The sequence below is a fragment of the Thunnus thynnus genome, chromosome 2, assembly GCF_963924715.1.
Source record: "Thunnus thynnus chromosome 2, fThuThy2.1, whole genome shotgun sequence".
NCBI classification, from domain to species: domain Eukaryota; kingdom Metazoa; phylum Chordata; class Actinopteri; order Scombriformes; family Scombridae; genus Thunnus; species Thunnus thynnus.
In genome coordinates, this window is record NC_089518.1 from 32623681 (window position 1) to 32640547 (window position 16867).

General features: G+C 37.7%; 1 protein-coding gene across 1 annotated transcript in view; it reads left to right on the forward strand.

Moving 5' to 3' along the window:
- srrm4 (serine/arginine repetitive matrix 4) overlaps positions 1-16867 on the forward strand; it is a 68040-nt gene that overhangs the window by 43595 nt on the left and 7578 nt on the right. The window contains exons 3-8 of the mRNA XM_067570567.1: positions 9545-9628; positions 9759-9839; positions 9931-9957; positions 10261-10311; positions 12208-12291; positions 12908-13073. Of these exons, the coding sequence (XP_067426668.1) occupies positions 9545-9628; positions 9759-9839; positions 9931-9957; positions 10261-10311; positions 12208-12291; positions 12908-13073 (493 nt within the window). The remainder of the gene's footprint in view (positions 1-9544; positions 9629-9758; positions 9840-9930; positions 9958-10260; positions 10312-12207; positions 12292-12907; positions 13074-16867) is intronic.

The window sequence follows — 16867 nt, forward strand, 5'->3', positions numbered from 1 at the left end:
TTAATTAATCTGACACCTTCAAAGCTTTTGCAGTTACACAGCAGGAAAGCAGCCAGTGATATGTAAAACACGACTGAAGGCACATCTGAGGTGTTCGAGAGGATCATAAACATGAATCACATCTCTTTGGATGAACATTACCCAACGGCTGCTTCACTTTGTTTTTTTTAATTCAGCAGCGAGCTCACAGAAAGCATGCAGGCCTCTGATAATCATTTTTCGGGTTCGTTTGTGCAAAGAAACATCTGATAGAAACAGCAAGGTGAGAAAGATTTATGTGTTTTTTTATCCTTGGAACTGAGAGCTTTTTCCTCGAGTGGAATCTACACTAGAGGACTTCTCTTTTCAGTCGCTCCAAATGACTCAGAGATATATAAAGTCGTTATCAAAACACAAGTACTGAGGAGTCACGGGAGTTGACGTCAGTAAAGTGGACACAGCGCGCTTATGTTTACCAGCTTTTATTCCTAAGCAAGGAAGCCAAAATGTGACAACGTATCACGTCTCTTTATCAATTTATTTACTAGATGACAGTTTAAATGATCACCTTAATCATTTATATGCAGGCTTTGCTGTTTCACTATGTTGCAACTCAGCTCGTTTAATATTATTTTTCATTAAAGTGTATTTATCTCTTCTAATTTTGGCAGAGACACAGGGGGAAAGTTTTGCGTCATGTAATTATGAGACAGTGAGGTGCAACCCATGATGTCCAGTTTGGGTAATACATCCATAAGTCTGAAGGCCTAACAGATGCCAAAACACTGCGCAGCAGTTTATAATGCTATGACACAGGACTTTATAACTCTTTTCATGGTACCAATCTTTGTCTGCCATCTCCATGATTGTGATTGGGTGGTAAACAATACAATTACATTGTTCACACTAGAAATTCATTTACTAATAACGTGTCCTTGAACGAATTCGATTGTCCAACCAGGATAATGTTGAACTGGTTCAACATTGTCACCAAATAGCCCACTGTGCCAGTGCAGTGTTCTCATTAAAATCAATGAGGAAATTATATATTTTATGCAGACTATTGCTAAACAATGATAAACCCAAACTACCATCCAAGTGGACAAAATAAAATATCATTGACTACATATTGAGAAATACTGAAGGCTTTCTGAATTACAGATTTAAGAGTGGGGTCCCAAAATTCTTGGAAATGTTAAATATTGTTACTTGTCATTATAAATCAGTAGTTTTTTCAGTAGTACCTTTCTAATCCCCTTCAAAGTACTCTCCTTGAGATGCAATACACTTGTCTCGGTGCTTCTCCTGGAAACATTCCCTGTAGTCATCTTTTGTCACCATGTCTCCTGTGACTCTTCCTAGATTTCTTCCACAGTGGCGAATCTTCTCCCTTTCAGTCCCAATTTTAGTTTCAACCAAGTTGTCATACACTAGCAGCAAATCCGATAACCACACCCTACTCCTGTGCTATCAATGACTTCCGGGAATTTTTGGATCCACCCTCATATATTATTCACTAAGAGAATCACATTGAAGAAGTTAGTCTAAGACACTTTGAGTATCTGATAGTCATAAGAAATAATCACCACCAGATACCTGTTTGTCATTACCTTTGACCACAACATCAGCAGAGAAGAGGAGGGTCTGAGAGGACACACCAGCAACATCCAGGTTCACAAATGCAACCAAGAATTAAAGAGATGCTTGATAAATATTGAGTTTTTGTTTATTCATCTCTATTTTACAATAAAAGTAAAAGGGCTAATGAGGGAGATTAATTTCCAAATTCTAGTAGCCATAGTAATGCACTCTGTTACAAATCACTGTTAATAATGATGTTTTATGGTGTGACAACTCTGTGGTTAAGGTCTGGTTAGGTTTAGGCACAAAAAACACTTGGTTAGGGTTAGAGAGATGATGATTAAAAGGATCACTTGAAACGTGGTTTATACTTCCTTAAAGTTATGCAACCTTTGTCATCATGGCAAAAGTAAACACCTCAACATTACCTTTTTTAAAAAATGTCCCAACTCGCGGTTGGAAACAGGAGGAAAACGGTGGTCTCCTGCAGCAAAATCCACCTTCTGTCATTTAACTATCTAGCCATCCACTCAACCTGCCTCCTCCTAATAAGGCAAAATCATCTTATCAGGTCTCCTTATATTGACGTCATCTGAACTGCGTCACTTCTCCAGGTCATAAATACTATGTCCGCTAAATTTTTGTCATTTTTGTCGGCTGAATTTTAGATCTATACTGTTGTTTTTCTTGTGAGGACGGGCTGCACTGCAAGCTGCTGCCTGAGAACAGTTACCTCCATTGAGAGAGACATTTGTTCTGCAGATTGTTATCTTGCTAATTGGCCAGCGGCAGCCCAATTTAGCAGAGCAACCAATGTTAATTATAACATGAAACCACAAGCCACTGATGCTGGCTTTCTGTAGAACCAGTAAGTTAGCGACAGTGAGTTTGAGAAAGTAAACCTCACCTGGTTCGCTAGAAAAAGCCTCTGAGTCTATAAAGAGCACAGAAATAAATCATTTCCATTAAATTCTGTTGAATCGGAAAACCTAAAAACCTAGAAACAGACAAAGTCCACCTGATCACAACTGTACTAAACACAATACACTACCTATAGATACATATAAATGAAATACAGCACAATACAGTGCCTGACAATTTTATCACCAAGCAAGTGATATATTTTTTTTAATATAATGACATATCTAGGATGTAGTTACATGTATTCATTTATGGTATTCATGCATGATTGCAGCCTGGAAAAAAAGCAGAACGCTCTTCAGGAAAACAGGCTGCATTCAGCATTGAGCATATTCTCATCAGATGTCCCCAAATCCCTTTTTTCATACACTATTGTTTCGCACAATCACCATTCCCAGTGTAGCTGGCAATTGACTGCTCTCTCATTCTCCCTTTTATTCTCTCCACTTCATCAAAAGAAACTGTTTCTTCTGTCAAAAAATAAAAAATTAAAAAAAATAATGCCTGCAAATGCTTGCCTTGTGCTCTCTTACTACAAAGCCAGAATAGTAGAGGTGTTAATGAGTGACAAAGCGTTCTCATTACCAGGAGAGGGTACTTGGGCTTGGTCTGTCTAATCAGCCCTAATGCATTTCAGTTCCTAATGCTCCCAAACTGCCGACTACACCAAGCAAGGCCATTTATTATAGCAAGACAGTCTTCTGCATCCAATGAAACAGGCACATAGTCTCCAGAGCTCTGTGGTCGCATATATCAAGAAGGAGTGCAGTTTGTCAATGTCTGGATGAGTCCTGAACACTCACCTATGTGCATGACCTGCTGTTTGTGTAACGTGGAGGTACATTTCATTGAATTTGATGCATAAATGAAAGGATTACCCTGCAATAAGCATGAAAGTGTTTAACAATGTGTCTTATGCAGCTACTACTTGTAGATATTTTGATATGTTCCAACCAGAGCTAAATTAAGCTTAAGGCTGTGCTATTCAAATATAATCTGAATATTGGTAATGTTTTCCAGAAGATTAGCTGACAAAAGCAGAACTTTCCATAAACACCGGCTGCCGGCCAAACAGGCGAAGTCCAGCCGGCTACTTTATTATATTAAGTTTTGATTCTAATAAAATAGTTTTGATTAACAAGTTGCAATTCTCAATGCGTGTACATTTACGGCAGCTAGCCTCCGCTTCAAAACAATGCGAGCATGATGATAGAGAAAAGCGCCTATCCGTCTGTATCAGTCCCACCACCTCTATATGAATGTGTGTCAGCTGAGAGGTTGTGTCCTGTCGAGTAGAGAGCGAAGAGTTGCCTTCAGACAAATATTAGCAAAATAATTGATGACAAAAAAACACATTAAGTGTTGCATTTATTGCACAGACAGGGGACATCCTCATTACACGGGCTGCTTTGGAAAACACCGGTGGCAGCAACTTGACGATTGGTCAGTAAGTATTAAAAAGTCCACTGAAAGCACTGTACGTTTACGGGCTTAGTGAATGAACAAATGAATGAATTATCTTTATTTACATTGTACTTTTTACAGCAGAGCCATCTCTAAGACGCATCGCAAACACACACTAAAACAGGCAACGCTGTCAAAGTAACAGGCCTGTGTCATGTGAGGAAAATGTAGTCTATGCCTCACACTCAGGATGACAGTGAAGATGAAAATGAAGATGACTTTGTTTATTTTTATAAATAATTTAATTTAAAACCACTGCACAGACTAGATAAAACATGGGATTAAAAACATGTCCCCCCTTAAAATAACCTTGTTTATTTTCATTGAATATGAGTGCATCTATGTTTCTAGTAAAACAATACACCATCATTGTAGCATTTCTTGATAAACCTTAAAGTGAAGGTGTCAATATATAAATAAAAAATAATAAATAAGGTCTGTTGATTCTTAATGACAAAGTTCTGATCAGTTATGACTAGTTTTAAATATTAATAGCTATTTACAGACTATGTGTGCTAAAACACACAAGAAGCCTAATTCTCCTTTACAATAATTCACTACATGTTTAAAATCAGGTAGACAAACTCATTAAAACATGTAATAATTAAGATCAGTCTATATGATGGAATAGTGGCATTACAATGTGCCAGAGACCACCAAATTTGGGCTTTTATGGACAAAATTTTTTGGAAGCATGCCCCAAGAACCCTCTAGCTGGCTACATTTTTCCATTGGCTGGCTACTCCGTATCCTTATGGAAAGCCCTGCAAAAGCATGCAAGGTGCAAAATTCATTATCTTTCAGTTACTTTTTGTATTATTCTAAAACTTTTTTGGTTTTATTTTTAATCTCAAATGGCAAAAATGATTTATCTGTTTTTATCCATTCCGCTTCAAAGTGCCTTTGTTGTAGCCCCAGACCTTTGAATCTCAAATTTTGCCCAGTGACTCCAAAGACTAGCGTGACTCTTTTATATGGTTGTTTCCATGGTTGGAATTAAAGTGGAATTGATTGTTGTTTTTTAGGTCATTCATACGCAAAAACACCACAAATTCAGTGGTTACAGCTTCTCAATTGTGAATACTTGCTAACTGTCGTAGTTTTCTATGATAGTAAACTGAATGTCTTTGGGATTTGGACTCTTAGTCAGATAAAACAAGAAATATGACAACATCACCTTGGGCTCTAGGAACTTGTGATCAACATATTTTACTAGTTTTTTCTAGACTAAATGATTAATCAAATCATTAAGAAAATAATCATCAGAGTAATTGATAATGACAGTAATTGGTAGATACAGCCCTGAACTGGAGCTTCTGTCGGTACAGTAAGGTCAACTAACAGTACCAGAGCCCAAATGCCCCCAAAATTTGGGGAAATGGGTAAAGAAGATCCAATGATTGTAATCAGCAGGTTGGGGTGCACAACGTCAATAAAATAAAAATAACATTTAAATGAGCATAGCTTTACATATCATAAGTAACATCTTACTTTGATTGTAATGATAAACCCCAAGATAACTACTCCTAGCTGCTTTAATTTCATCCTTTGTGTTGACTGAAAATGATATCATGTGGACAGAAACATCAGTCATCATCAGCTGCATCTGTTGATTCATATAACAGGTCAGTGTGTCTGCATGTGCCCATACATTTCTCTGTCTGTGCGAGAGTAAAGGGACATGTTGGTGTAATAAGAAAGTGCCTCATGTCTCCATGCCAGCTCACTCCTCTCCTTTATTTACTAGCCTGCCATTAATGATGTAAATACTCCATCTCTCCTCCATAAAATTCACATCAATTCACTTCACTTTCCAGTTTTTGCAAAAAAGCTTATTTTCCACATCATTATCAAAACCACGGTAAAGCTGCCCGAATGAATTGTAGTCAACAGCATCTTCTTGCACATCTCTGCTTTAGTCTGTATCGCCCTACATGCACGCTCACGCCCTCCTGCCTTTGCTTCTTATGAATTTCAGTCGGTCTGTACATGAAAGGCACATTCAATGAGCTTGTGGTGCTTCAAAGGCCTTCATCTCCATTTCCACATCAGTCATTTTCAGCAAGCAAATGAAGTGAACCTCTGGACAGCAATCAAGCTGGTCAACAGATGGAATCTGACACTTTCCTTTTTTTTTATAATGACAAATTCACACTTTCTGAGAAGAATGGTTGGAATATACTGGAATATTTCAGGCTAGCCATGAGTATGTGTGTCAGTACATATGAAAAAGTGTGCAGACATGCTGTGTTTGTTGAGCACAAAGGTCTATTTGAGAGCAAGTAGAGTCTAAATAAAACAGATATTTGTCATTGTTTGCTGGTAGAATCAGTAAAGAAACCCATGTTTATGTTAAGATGTCCTCACAGCCATAGCATTAGCTTCTACTAGATAAGCTAAGGACTACAAATCTGATGTACCAGCTTGGGGACAGAAATTGGTGGAAGGTACAAGGGTTTACACCTAAGTTGATGTGATCAGTCTCAAAATCAGAGTTCTAGACTGCAACTATTTACAGTAGCTGGTTGAGCATTCCTAAACCATAAGGGCTTTGAGTTTGTTTTGGAGGAGGTCTGTTGAATAAGCAAGTGTCATCATGATAATGTATTTTAACTGTTTAAACTTTACCAGTTACTACACAGGGAGCACTACTCCTTGACAGTTTTACTGGTCATGAAGAGCACTTCTCAGACTGTGAAAACAGTTGTATGTCTTCTGTTCTGACTTCTTATGACAAAAATAACTCAAGTGACATCACTTGAGTAATTTTAGGTTCAGTCTGGTGAATAACAATTACTTTTTTTGGGGGGGGGGGGGGGATTTCATGCTTTTACAGTCAGAAGAGAGAGATAACGAGATGTCTTTGGACAGAACCACACTGAGGACATTGCTGTTCATGGTCAGAGTCCCAAACCCATGGAGGCGCCCCATGAATGGGAATTTTTAACTGAAGCCCTGCATTGCAACTTGTTTGCCTGATGTTTGAAAGACTCATTTGCATTGCAGTGAGGGTTTAATGCCAGAAGATTACGACTTCTGAGCGATCATGTCATTGGACCACTCAATGTCAGAGTTGTTATATAGCAGGTTATATAGCACTATATACAAACTACCTTAAACACAGAGTTTGGCTGACAAGAGGCATCCATATTCCTTTGCTTTTTCAGGCTCTTCTTTAGCGTCAAATTGGATATATCAGAGCTTTTGAGTTTCCCAGTTGTGATTATGACATGGATGTTCATTAGAACGGTATTAACAAATGGGTAATTGTGGTATTTAACATAACATGAGCACAGCATAATGAAAGGCGCAATTTAGTTGGATTATGGGAGGTATAGGATTCAGTGTTTTGGGAGTTTAACCCATACCAGGTACTTAAAGTCTAGATAACTGTCTCTCCTCTTGCTTTATGAAGATGCAATACTACATCACTGGAGTACACTTTTAAGAATAACTTTGATTAAGAATTCTACTCTCCAACATGTACCTTGGTGATAAGTTATGTGCTGCAATATCAAGGGCATAAATAAAAAAAATAATTTAAAATGTCTATTCAGTTCTGCTATAAAAACTAAATTACACATTTATCAGGCACCAGGCATTGCTGTTCAGGAACTAATGTTCATCACATTATACGAAAGCCTTTACTTTGCTGAAATGTTAAACTATGTATCCTGCTGTGTTGTGTATGTTAGAGTGTGAAACAGTAAGAAAGGGAGAACAAAGGATAAGGGCCCATCAAACATAGAAGACTGCTGTGAAGTCGGCTATAGGCACTGACAGTCCACGGCATGCAACAAACATCTATCTCCCCTTCTGAGTGCAGCCGTGTCGCCATCGGTCTTGACTTCAGTGAAGCACACTGGCATTCGATCAGTCTTCTGCTTTATACCAGTCTGGAGAGGATTTCATCATCTTGTTGTGATGGGATCATCTCATATGGGACATTCAGCTCGCAGATAATCTTGTTTATGATTGTTGTGAGAGGGAATCAAGAAGTATTTATGTGCAGTTATGTGATGCCAATGATGAGTCATGAGGATTATTTTACCCCACCCATTTTGTTTGGGGGGTATTTGTCTGCAAAGAATTTAGTAAATAAATTACAGCAAACTCCCAAAGAATATATTTTTTTGTAGTATTTTGTAGCTTTCTGAGCAGATAGGATCTCCAACCCATTAGGTTCTATAAAAATAATTGTACATTTGAACTTGTCTCGGTTTGGCCTTGTAAATGTCTGAACTTTTGGAACCAATTCCACAAATATTTGATGTGGATTTTCACAAGCTGTGCAGACTTTTGTAGAGCGAGTTTCACACTTACTTGGTATGAAATTCACAGAGAAAACTGTAAGCAACAGTTTCGTTATATCATAAGTGTTTCTGAGCAAGTTCTGACACATTAGAATAATGTATTAATGTAGCTATTAATACAGTCTGTTGGAGTTCTTTGCACCGCTGTGATCATTTGGAGTGCTCACTCACCATTTTGAAACTGTTACTGTGCAATATGAGGGGGTCATATTGCACACTTCAACCTGTCTGTCACGGACAGACATGGTGTCATTTGAGCTGAGGTGATTCCCCATAGTGAAACACTTCACTCTGTTATCAAAGAACCGGGGATTACATTAAATAACTCAAAGTTTTATTTGCTCAGGATTTGATTTCTCCAGAATCTTCCTCAACTCCAATTGAGTTTCAGTTTATTTGCACAGGTTAAAATCCAACAAAGACACACAAATAACATTTTAAAAATTCATGTGCAGGGACAAGAAAAAAGCCCAGATGAGCATATTTATTACCTCTACCTCAATAATATACATACTGTATGCTCATATATGCTATGTATGAAGAAAAACAAATTGACACAGTTAACTGTGTCCAGTTAAACTGGATTATAAAACCAAGATTAAAGCCTTTTTTAAAAAAATGCCCTGAAGGACTGTAAGGAGGAGAAAATTTTAACCAAATGAGAATAGTAGTTCTATAAGTTAGGACCCCTGTATCTGATGAAGATCAGATGACTGTCTGGTTGAGTAAGAGTGAATCTGAGTTCCTTTCAAAATAAGACCTGAAATGACTTGGAAGATTTTCATACTTGAATTGTGTCTCATATATAAAAGTATCTATAATGGAGATGAATAGAATTCCCTTTGTGGTGCTCACAGCAATTAAAAAGCCATTTAAAAAATAATACACCATAAACTGGTTTCATAGGTACTATTTCTTCAGCATAAAATGGTTCAAATGGGAAAAAATATTTAGAGCACAACAGATGAAATTCCATTAACTTCCATTGTATTGGGATGGCGATAGAAAGATTTCTGAAAACCTGGACAAATAAAACAAAACATTTCTAGAGAGCACTGCAGGTAAGGTAAGCAGGCAGAAAAAAAAAATATTCAGATGAACTCTAGGGTGTAACACTTTAAGTAAGAGCAGACTCAATATGTAAGTCCAAAAGTCCAAATATTGGGAGTCAGAAACTATAACTCACGTCCAAAAATGTTATTACCTCACTGCTGAGATTTGACATTTCACATCCCATCCCTGGAATGAATACAGAAATGTCCCCTCTGCTCTGTCTCTGCTTGCAGGTCCTCCTTTGATGAGGAACTCTCTCCTAGGCCCAAGGGGAAGAAGAAGAAGAGAAAGTCCGAACGGAAGAGGAAAAGGAGAAGGTCAGTTCCCAAAATGAGATGACTCCTTGTGAGGAGGCGTATTGCCGGAAACCTTTGGTGATGTTTGCATCTGTACAGGAGGATGTTCAGCGCTCTCGAGAGCTCATATTTATTTGTCCTCTCGCTTTAGGTCTCCTTCCCGTAGCCTCTCACCACTGAGGAAGAAGAAAAAGAAGAAGAAGAAGAGCTCCAAGAAAAGCAAGCGACATAGGTAGTTCTTGCTTACTTTACATGATAGAGACATTGTTTATGGAATAACAGTTATATTTACCAAATACAACTTTCTTTTTTTTCCATTCCAGGTATACTTCCAAAAAGTCAAAACACAGGTATGTATGTGATTACTTTATGCATAATTTCAGCATGTCTTCTGACTGTGTATCTGTAATTTCTAAAGGTTCAAATATTTAATTAAAAGTTCAAAGCAACTTCAAAAGCAAACAGTTCTCACCTGGATGCATTTCTGTCATAAATGTGCTGTAACATTTAGCGCCTGCTTTCCATAAGATTGTTGAATTTCTACCATAAAAGCCAATGCCCTTTATGTATCAGCAAGAGAGCTGGGTGTCTGTGCAGCCTTTGTCAGTCTTAATACTCCTCGCTCATGATTCTATTCTCTTTCATCCCACCAGCTCTTCAAGTTTAAAACATAAGAGGAAGGATGAGCGCAAGCACAAGAAAAGGTCAGTCTGTGATTGTTGCATCAGAATCATGTACATCCCAAATCCTACACAACTTTTTTTTAACCCCCTACAGTACCCCTTCTTCCTCCCCCATGCTATAAGCCCATCCACCCTTTTTCAGAACACTCATTGCTGAGGAGGAAAGAAAGAGGATCCTCCAAAACGCTCTCATGTAGGGTACGATGGATGAATACACAAATGTGCAGCTTTTTTTTTTTTTTTTTTTTTGGCAAAGCGTGAAAAAACCCTCATAAAGAGGAAAGCAGATTGAAAGCTTGAGCCACAAAGAGAAAAAAAAAAGGAGGTGAAAGAGGGTAAGAGAAACCAATTTCATGCTGTGATCTTGCAACGTTTTATAATTCGACTTTGGATGAGCAGGCTGTTGTGTGTAATCACAGAGCCAAGTTCAGTTGCTGCTTACTTCAACAGAAACCTCTGCTTTCCGGCTCACCACAACTCTCTCTTCCTTTGTTCTGATCACATCGCGCTTTCATGTTTTTGCTGTTCCTTTGTACTTTCACCTTCTCTGATGTGCTCTCCTATTTTTGGCTGGACGGCAACAGGCCAGCCCTATAAACGAGAAAGTCTGTCCCTGACCGAGGAAGTTTGGCTTCCACTGGCTTCATCAGTCGTCCGAGTGTCGCCACTTCCTGTATCCATCGTTTCAAATAAAAAGCCTTCTAGCGTTTCACACATGGTCCAGCCATATACTGGGTTTTGACCTAGTCTTGTTCAAACGCGGTTCATATCCATCAGATGATCCAAATCTGTAATCTGATTTGTATAAATGTATTTGGAAAAAGTGCCAAAATGTTGATAATTGATGCAACACCTTAACAGAGAGACGTGAAGATGCAACAGTGGAAAGAAAGACACGATCTAACTTTTTCACACAGTTCAGCTCAAATAAGAATAATGATCAGAAAACAAGACCCAAGTACTTGGAGATGTCACCAACATTACATACAGTATGTGCTCTTTTGCATTGAAACTAATGATTATTTTAATCTTCAATTAATGTATCCGTTATCTCTTAAAGAATTTTGCTGTTGCTTATTTAGTCATGGATACTTAATGTTATAGAGAAATGCTTTTCCAGGGGCTTTAAATAAACCACCAGGTTAGCCAAACTTATTTGGAGAAGAAAACAAAGTAAACAGTAAAATTATAATCTAAACTGTCCATTGTAATCCTCCATAACAGCAAAAAGACCAACTTCTTGGTTCAACTTTGACCTATCATACTTGCCGTAGTTGTACACACACAATGAAGGCTTATTACAGGCAGTACCGTTGAGCTCACTTTCGGTTTTACCATTAAATGAAAGTTGTTTCAGATAATCTGTTGGCTTGTTTACAACCTGTCTGATCATATAACTGTTTCTTACCCCAAACAACTTTGTTGTAGCAATATCGGCATATTACCAGATCTCATTAATTACTTTACAAAATTATGAAAATAACAAACCTTGAATTTGTTAAATACAAACAAATGGTCAAAAATGCTTCCCATAGACTAACAGTCCAAAACCCAAAAGTATTTGATTTGCAACAGTAATAAAACAGATAACAGATGGAAACACATGTGATTGGTCTCACTCCTTTAAACAGAATTAAACTAGCTGAAGTGACTTCGCTCACCGTTTGAGGCCTGAAACCTGCTCGTTGCTTCTTGCAGCTTTAATTTTGGCTGATTGAGCTGCTTCCTTCTGTTAAACGCGAAAAAGGCCTGAACTCACAAATTGCCGCTTGCGGCTATATTTAATTTAAAAAATTGCTCCTAAGTAATTTCTCTCAATCGACTGGTTGTAAATCAAGTTATAGTTGTGGCACTGGTGCTTTTTGGCTCCTTATCCACTTGAGTGTTTTCCTCTTCTGCTCTCCTCATCACCTCCAGTTCCCGGACTCACTCACGTCGGAGACGACGCTATCGGAGGTCAGAGTCAGACAGTTCTTCCTGCCAGTCTTCCACAGAGGACAGGTAGGAACCCATCCATCCCCCCTCCGCCCCCTGATCCTCAGTTTATCTTATCAGGCCGAGGTGTCTGCTGAGTTCTTGGTCACATCACAGCGATGACTGATAAGGCAGAGGTGACTTCCTGATCTCAGGCAAGACCAGCTCTTATCACAGCTTCACAGGAAATGCCCCCAAATTCACTCCACGGATCGATGCACTAAATTATGATGACATATTGCAAAATCTTGGCCAAGTGATAATATGAAAGATGTTGTTTTTGACAGTTTTTATGGATTGCACTGAACGGGGATGATAGCATTTCTGTGAGCATTGGAATAATTAGACACTTCCACTGGTCATTCATTAGTCGCTATTGAATGCAGAGTCGGAATGGCATTCAGGGGCACAGCTCAGTTAGTGAACTTTGACATTGGAGGTGATATTTACCTCACTTTGAAACCATCCCCTTAACAAATTTTTCTATGTTGCTGATATAAATTCAAATGACTCACTGACATCAAATATGCATGAATACTAGTTTTTGCATTATTCCCTGAAGTGCTGTGTTGCGTGTAATAGAGCAGAAGCTTTTATGTCACGATGCTGTGTCATGAAAACTAAATTCAGAATTTTCCCACAGACACCATCTGCAGAAATCTGTGGTACATCAGGCGTTAGGAGACCTGGCAGCTGTAAGAGGGGAAACAAATGGAGTGCTGGACCGCACGGACATGCAGTGGAGACCTGCAACCAAATCAGTGTGTAAAACGGCTCCAAAATATCGCTCCATCCTCTCAACTGGCACCGTAAGTACTCTTTGGGACTCTAACAATGCTGCCAAAGGTTCAGTTTGGTTTCTCAGTTATGGCCATGTAAAACAGCTTTTTATTAATCAAAATATACAGTAATACCTGCAGTGAGGCACTTGGGTTTGGACATATTTTTTTTTTCAATGAAGACATCTATTAATTTCTTCATCAACTCATAATTAAGATGTAAGTTTCACATCCCAGCTCAACTGACATTCAGCCGAAATAGAATATTTTTTGGAAATTATGTCTAAACCCACTTAGCTATCCTGTAAGGAGTGAATTTTTTAATATTAAATAAATTGTACATGGCCATGACTCTGAGCTCAGTTTTGTAATTCCTCATTTTGCAGTAAGTTCTTGTTTTTCTGTTTTAAAAACCCACACCGTTAAGTATGTAACATGCTTGGTAGAAAGAACTCCAAACAACAACAATTTTGAAAAAAATTACAGCAATGTGAGTAGAGATTTCTCAGCTTATTTTTCCTTTTGTCAAGATATATAACGGGTCATATTTAAATGCAAATATTAGAATGACTTCGAACAGCCCTAGCACTATTTCTCAGTATCCATGTGTATTGTCTTATTATATGTACAGTACATTATACCAGCCCTAAATTCTCAGATTATGTTCACTGATGATGTGAATGAATGAGCAGTATCAGTGTTTTTTAATGAATTATTTCTACAAAATAAGCACTTTGCAACTATAGTATAGTACGTTAAATTATTCTACTGGTTTAGATTAGTAGATTTCTGAAAGAGGAAAAGTGTAGTTGTACTGGCATGTATAGGTTGTAAGGTATAAGCCTCTTTAACCTCTGACCACACTCAACATCACAGTACATACAGATGTCACTGCTGCTCAGGGGGAAGGAAAAGGCACCACTAGTTGGCAGGACATGGCAGTTTATTAGACAGTTACGCTTAACTGTTAGGCAAGTTAAACACTCGACACACTAGACATCTTCACTTTTAAATTTCATCTTTTAGCTTTTACTAGTTTTGTAGGACTCCTACTATACTGGATAATACACTAGTGCAAAACTGTAGTGCTGCGACAGGAAGTGAAACATTTTTTGTTTATAATGAACAGAAATTACAAAAACGTATGTGTTTCTTAAACTTTGATCCGCCAGCAGCAGGCAGCACATACTTGTTTATTGTCTAATGACTGCAGTTGAGCCAAGTTACCACATAGTGCTTTAAAGGTTAGAGACAGTCTGAGATGGGACATACACCATTAGTTTATGCCATGCTACACAAATGGCAAACTGCTTTCTGTTGTGGCAAACAGTGTGGATGCATATCATTTGCTTGTCTAGTATCAACATAAGCAATACATAGTCTGGGTTGAAGCAGGAGACGTAGATGAACAATTAACACATAAAATAATTTTATAAATAGGAATTATTACCATTTGCATTCCCCTTTGGACCTAAACAAAACCACAAAAGCAGGTGACCAGATTTTAGTTTATGCCAAGTTGATTGTATTTACTTTCACAGACTGACCTAATGAAACCTTTGTGGTTAAAACAGTGAATAAGACTGAGGTATATCTTGTCCTGCTGTGCATACAGAGTATGTTTTTTTTAAAAATAACTTCTTTTGACCTCTAAATACTTGCATACTAGCATTCTCCCAGGAGCCTGGAGCCTTCATATGACACTGAAGCGACAAAAAAAAAAAAAAATTGCCTTTTCACTTTGGCCCTCCTCAGTCCCCTCCAGTCATTGCATCTGTTTTATGTTATATTTCCAGCAGACAGTTTCAATTGTTCACATCGCAGACGTGACTTGAAACCGAAATGAAACCAAGAGAGAAAACAAACATCTTAAAAGTGTGATTGGCAACTTCCAGAAGGCTGACTTTGAATTTTAAAATTGTGCTGTTTATTACAGGTTGATTTTTTTTTTTTAAAGCATATTTTCCCCAAAGAGCCTCATAAATGCAGCTATGTCCTTAAACTCATTGTCTCATGCTTATTGGAGCATAAAATATATTGAATTTCTCTCCAGCAATCATTAAATTATGCTAATTGCACAGACGGGTGTTTTTAATTACACACCACAGGGTTTTAATTGAATTTCAATAAATTAATCCATAGATTGAATCATGCCTGGCATTCAATATCCCAAAGTATTTCAGGAGGACTTCACAGTTGGTTACTGAGGGGTAGACCTACTGTATCAGTGTTATTCATTGGTGTTTGCATTTATTTATGGGCTTTGATTTGATTTTAATAAAAGAACATAATTTCAAAAGTAATGCAGTATTTTCCTTTGCTTAATATTTCTTTCCTTAAAAAAGCAATCCATAAAGGGAAAGGTAGGTATGTCATACAGTAACTGAACAGAAAAACCCTCATAAATATGAATAATCTACATGAATGTGGTTGATTATAAAATATGTCAACCTCTTGTATACATAGAAGTGGTGAATTGTTGAATTTGTTTTGTAGTGGAAGCATAAAAAATCGATGCGGCAACAAAAGAGAAAGACAGCACACACACACAAAAAAAAACATTTGCAAAAATACCAAGACATGAAGATGATGAAATGTTTATTTGAAGCAGGCAGCCTTGTCAAAATATCTCGAGGTGACATTGAAAGATGTGTCTGTTTAAGATTTGTCTTTCTGATAGTGAAATCTTTTACTCCTGTGTATGCACAGATTGTGTGCAGATGCGACTGGTAAAGATTTGTTTAAATTTCCCTCAGGGCTGGTCTGTTGTGTCGACTTTTAGACTAGATAATAGGAAAACCTTCGGGAGGACAGACTGGATTAAAGTTTGAGTTTCTCGTAATCAATAAGTAAAGAGAGATCATAATTTTTAATAAGATCAGTCAACTGTGGTCCTTGGAGGGCCAGTATCTTTTTTTCCATCTGTGGATGTTTACAGAAAAAAAAAAAACAGAAAAAAAACATTTCTAAATTCGGTGTGCAGTCCTTGAACTCACATACAAGCACACATGTAAAGTAAAGGACTTCTCGCTCCGGTAAAAACTCTAAAACAATGCACCATCAAGGAAAGAAAAAGGAACATGCCAATAATAGTCTATCTGGCTCTGGGTTTGAAGAGAGGGTTATTGTCTTTTTCTTGCAATTTACGACTCTAATGATGCACTTATGTTGCCCGCTCTTCCCTTTTTCTTACACCTTACCTACTTAAGGAGGAAATCTTGATTGGTAAGTCGATGCTATCCGCAGATTTAGGGATGTACTTGTAGGTCGGTGCAGGCTAATTATTTACTTCTTACAGGAGAAAGAGCACAGTCATCTGTCCTGTTCTGAGGGCTTTCTTAGTTAGACTGATGGGATCTCTCTTTGTCTGCAATCCTTTTCATTTTTACATAATACCCATTTTTGTGATGTTTGTTCAATGTTCTTTAAATGAGGCTTTTCAATGGGGGCTATTGTTTACTCTTTTTCTCTTCACTCCAGTTAGAGCCGGTAGATCTTTCAACGCATAGTTTTTTTCTTTCTTCTCTGCTCTTTTGTTGTTCCTTTCATATAATTGTATTAGTTTAGACTTAACTTCTTCTAAGTTTGTTTTTTTGTTGACTTCTTTGACTTTAGTTGAGTTCAGACTTTCTTTTGAGGTTAATCGCATGCTTCAAATTTGCATGATGTCTTTATCTTTCAAAGTTTTCTGTCCCGAGAAAAAAAAAAAAAAAAAAAAAGAAATCTCTTCTCTGTGTTTTCAAGGGAATATGTGCGTTTGTGCTAGAGTATTCACAGTGCATCAAAACAGGTAGCAGGTTCCATATTTCAACACACGCTCGGTT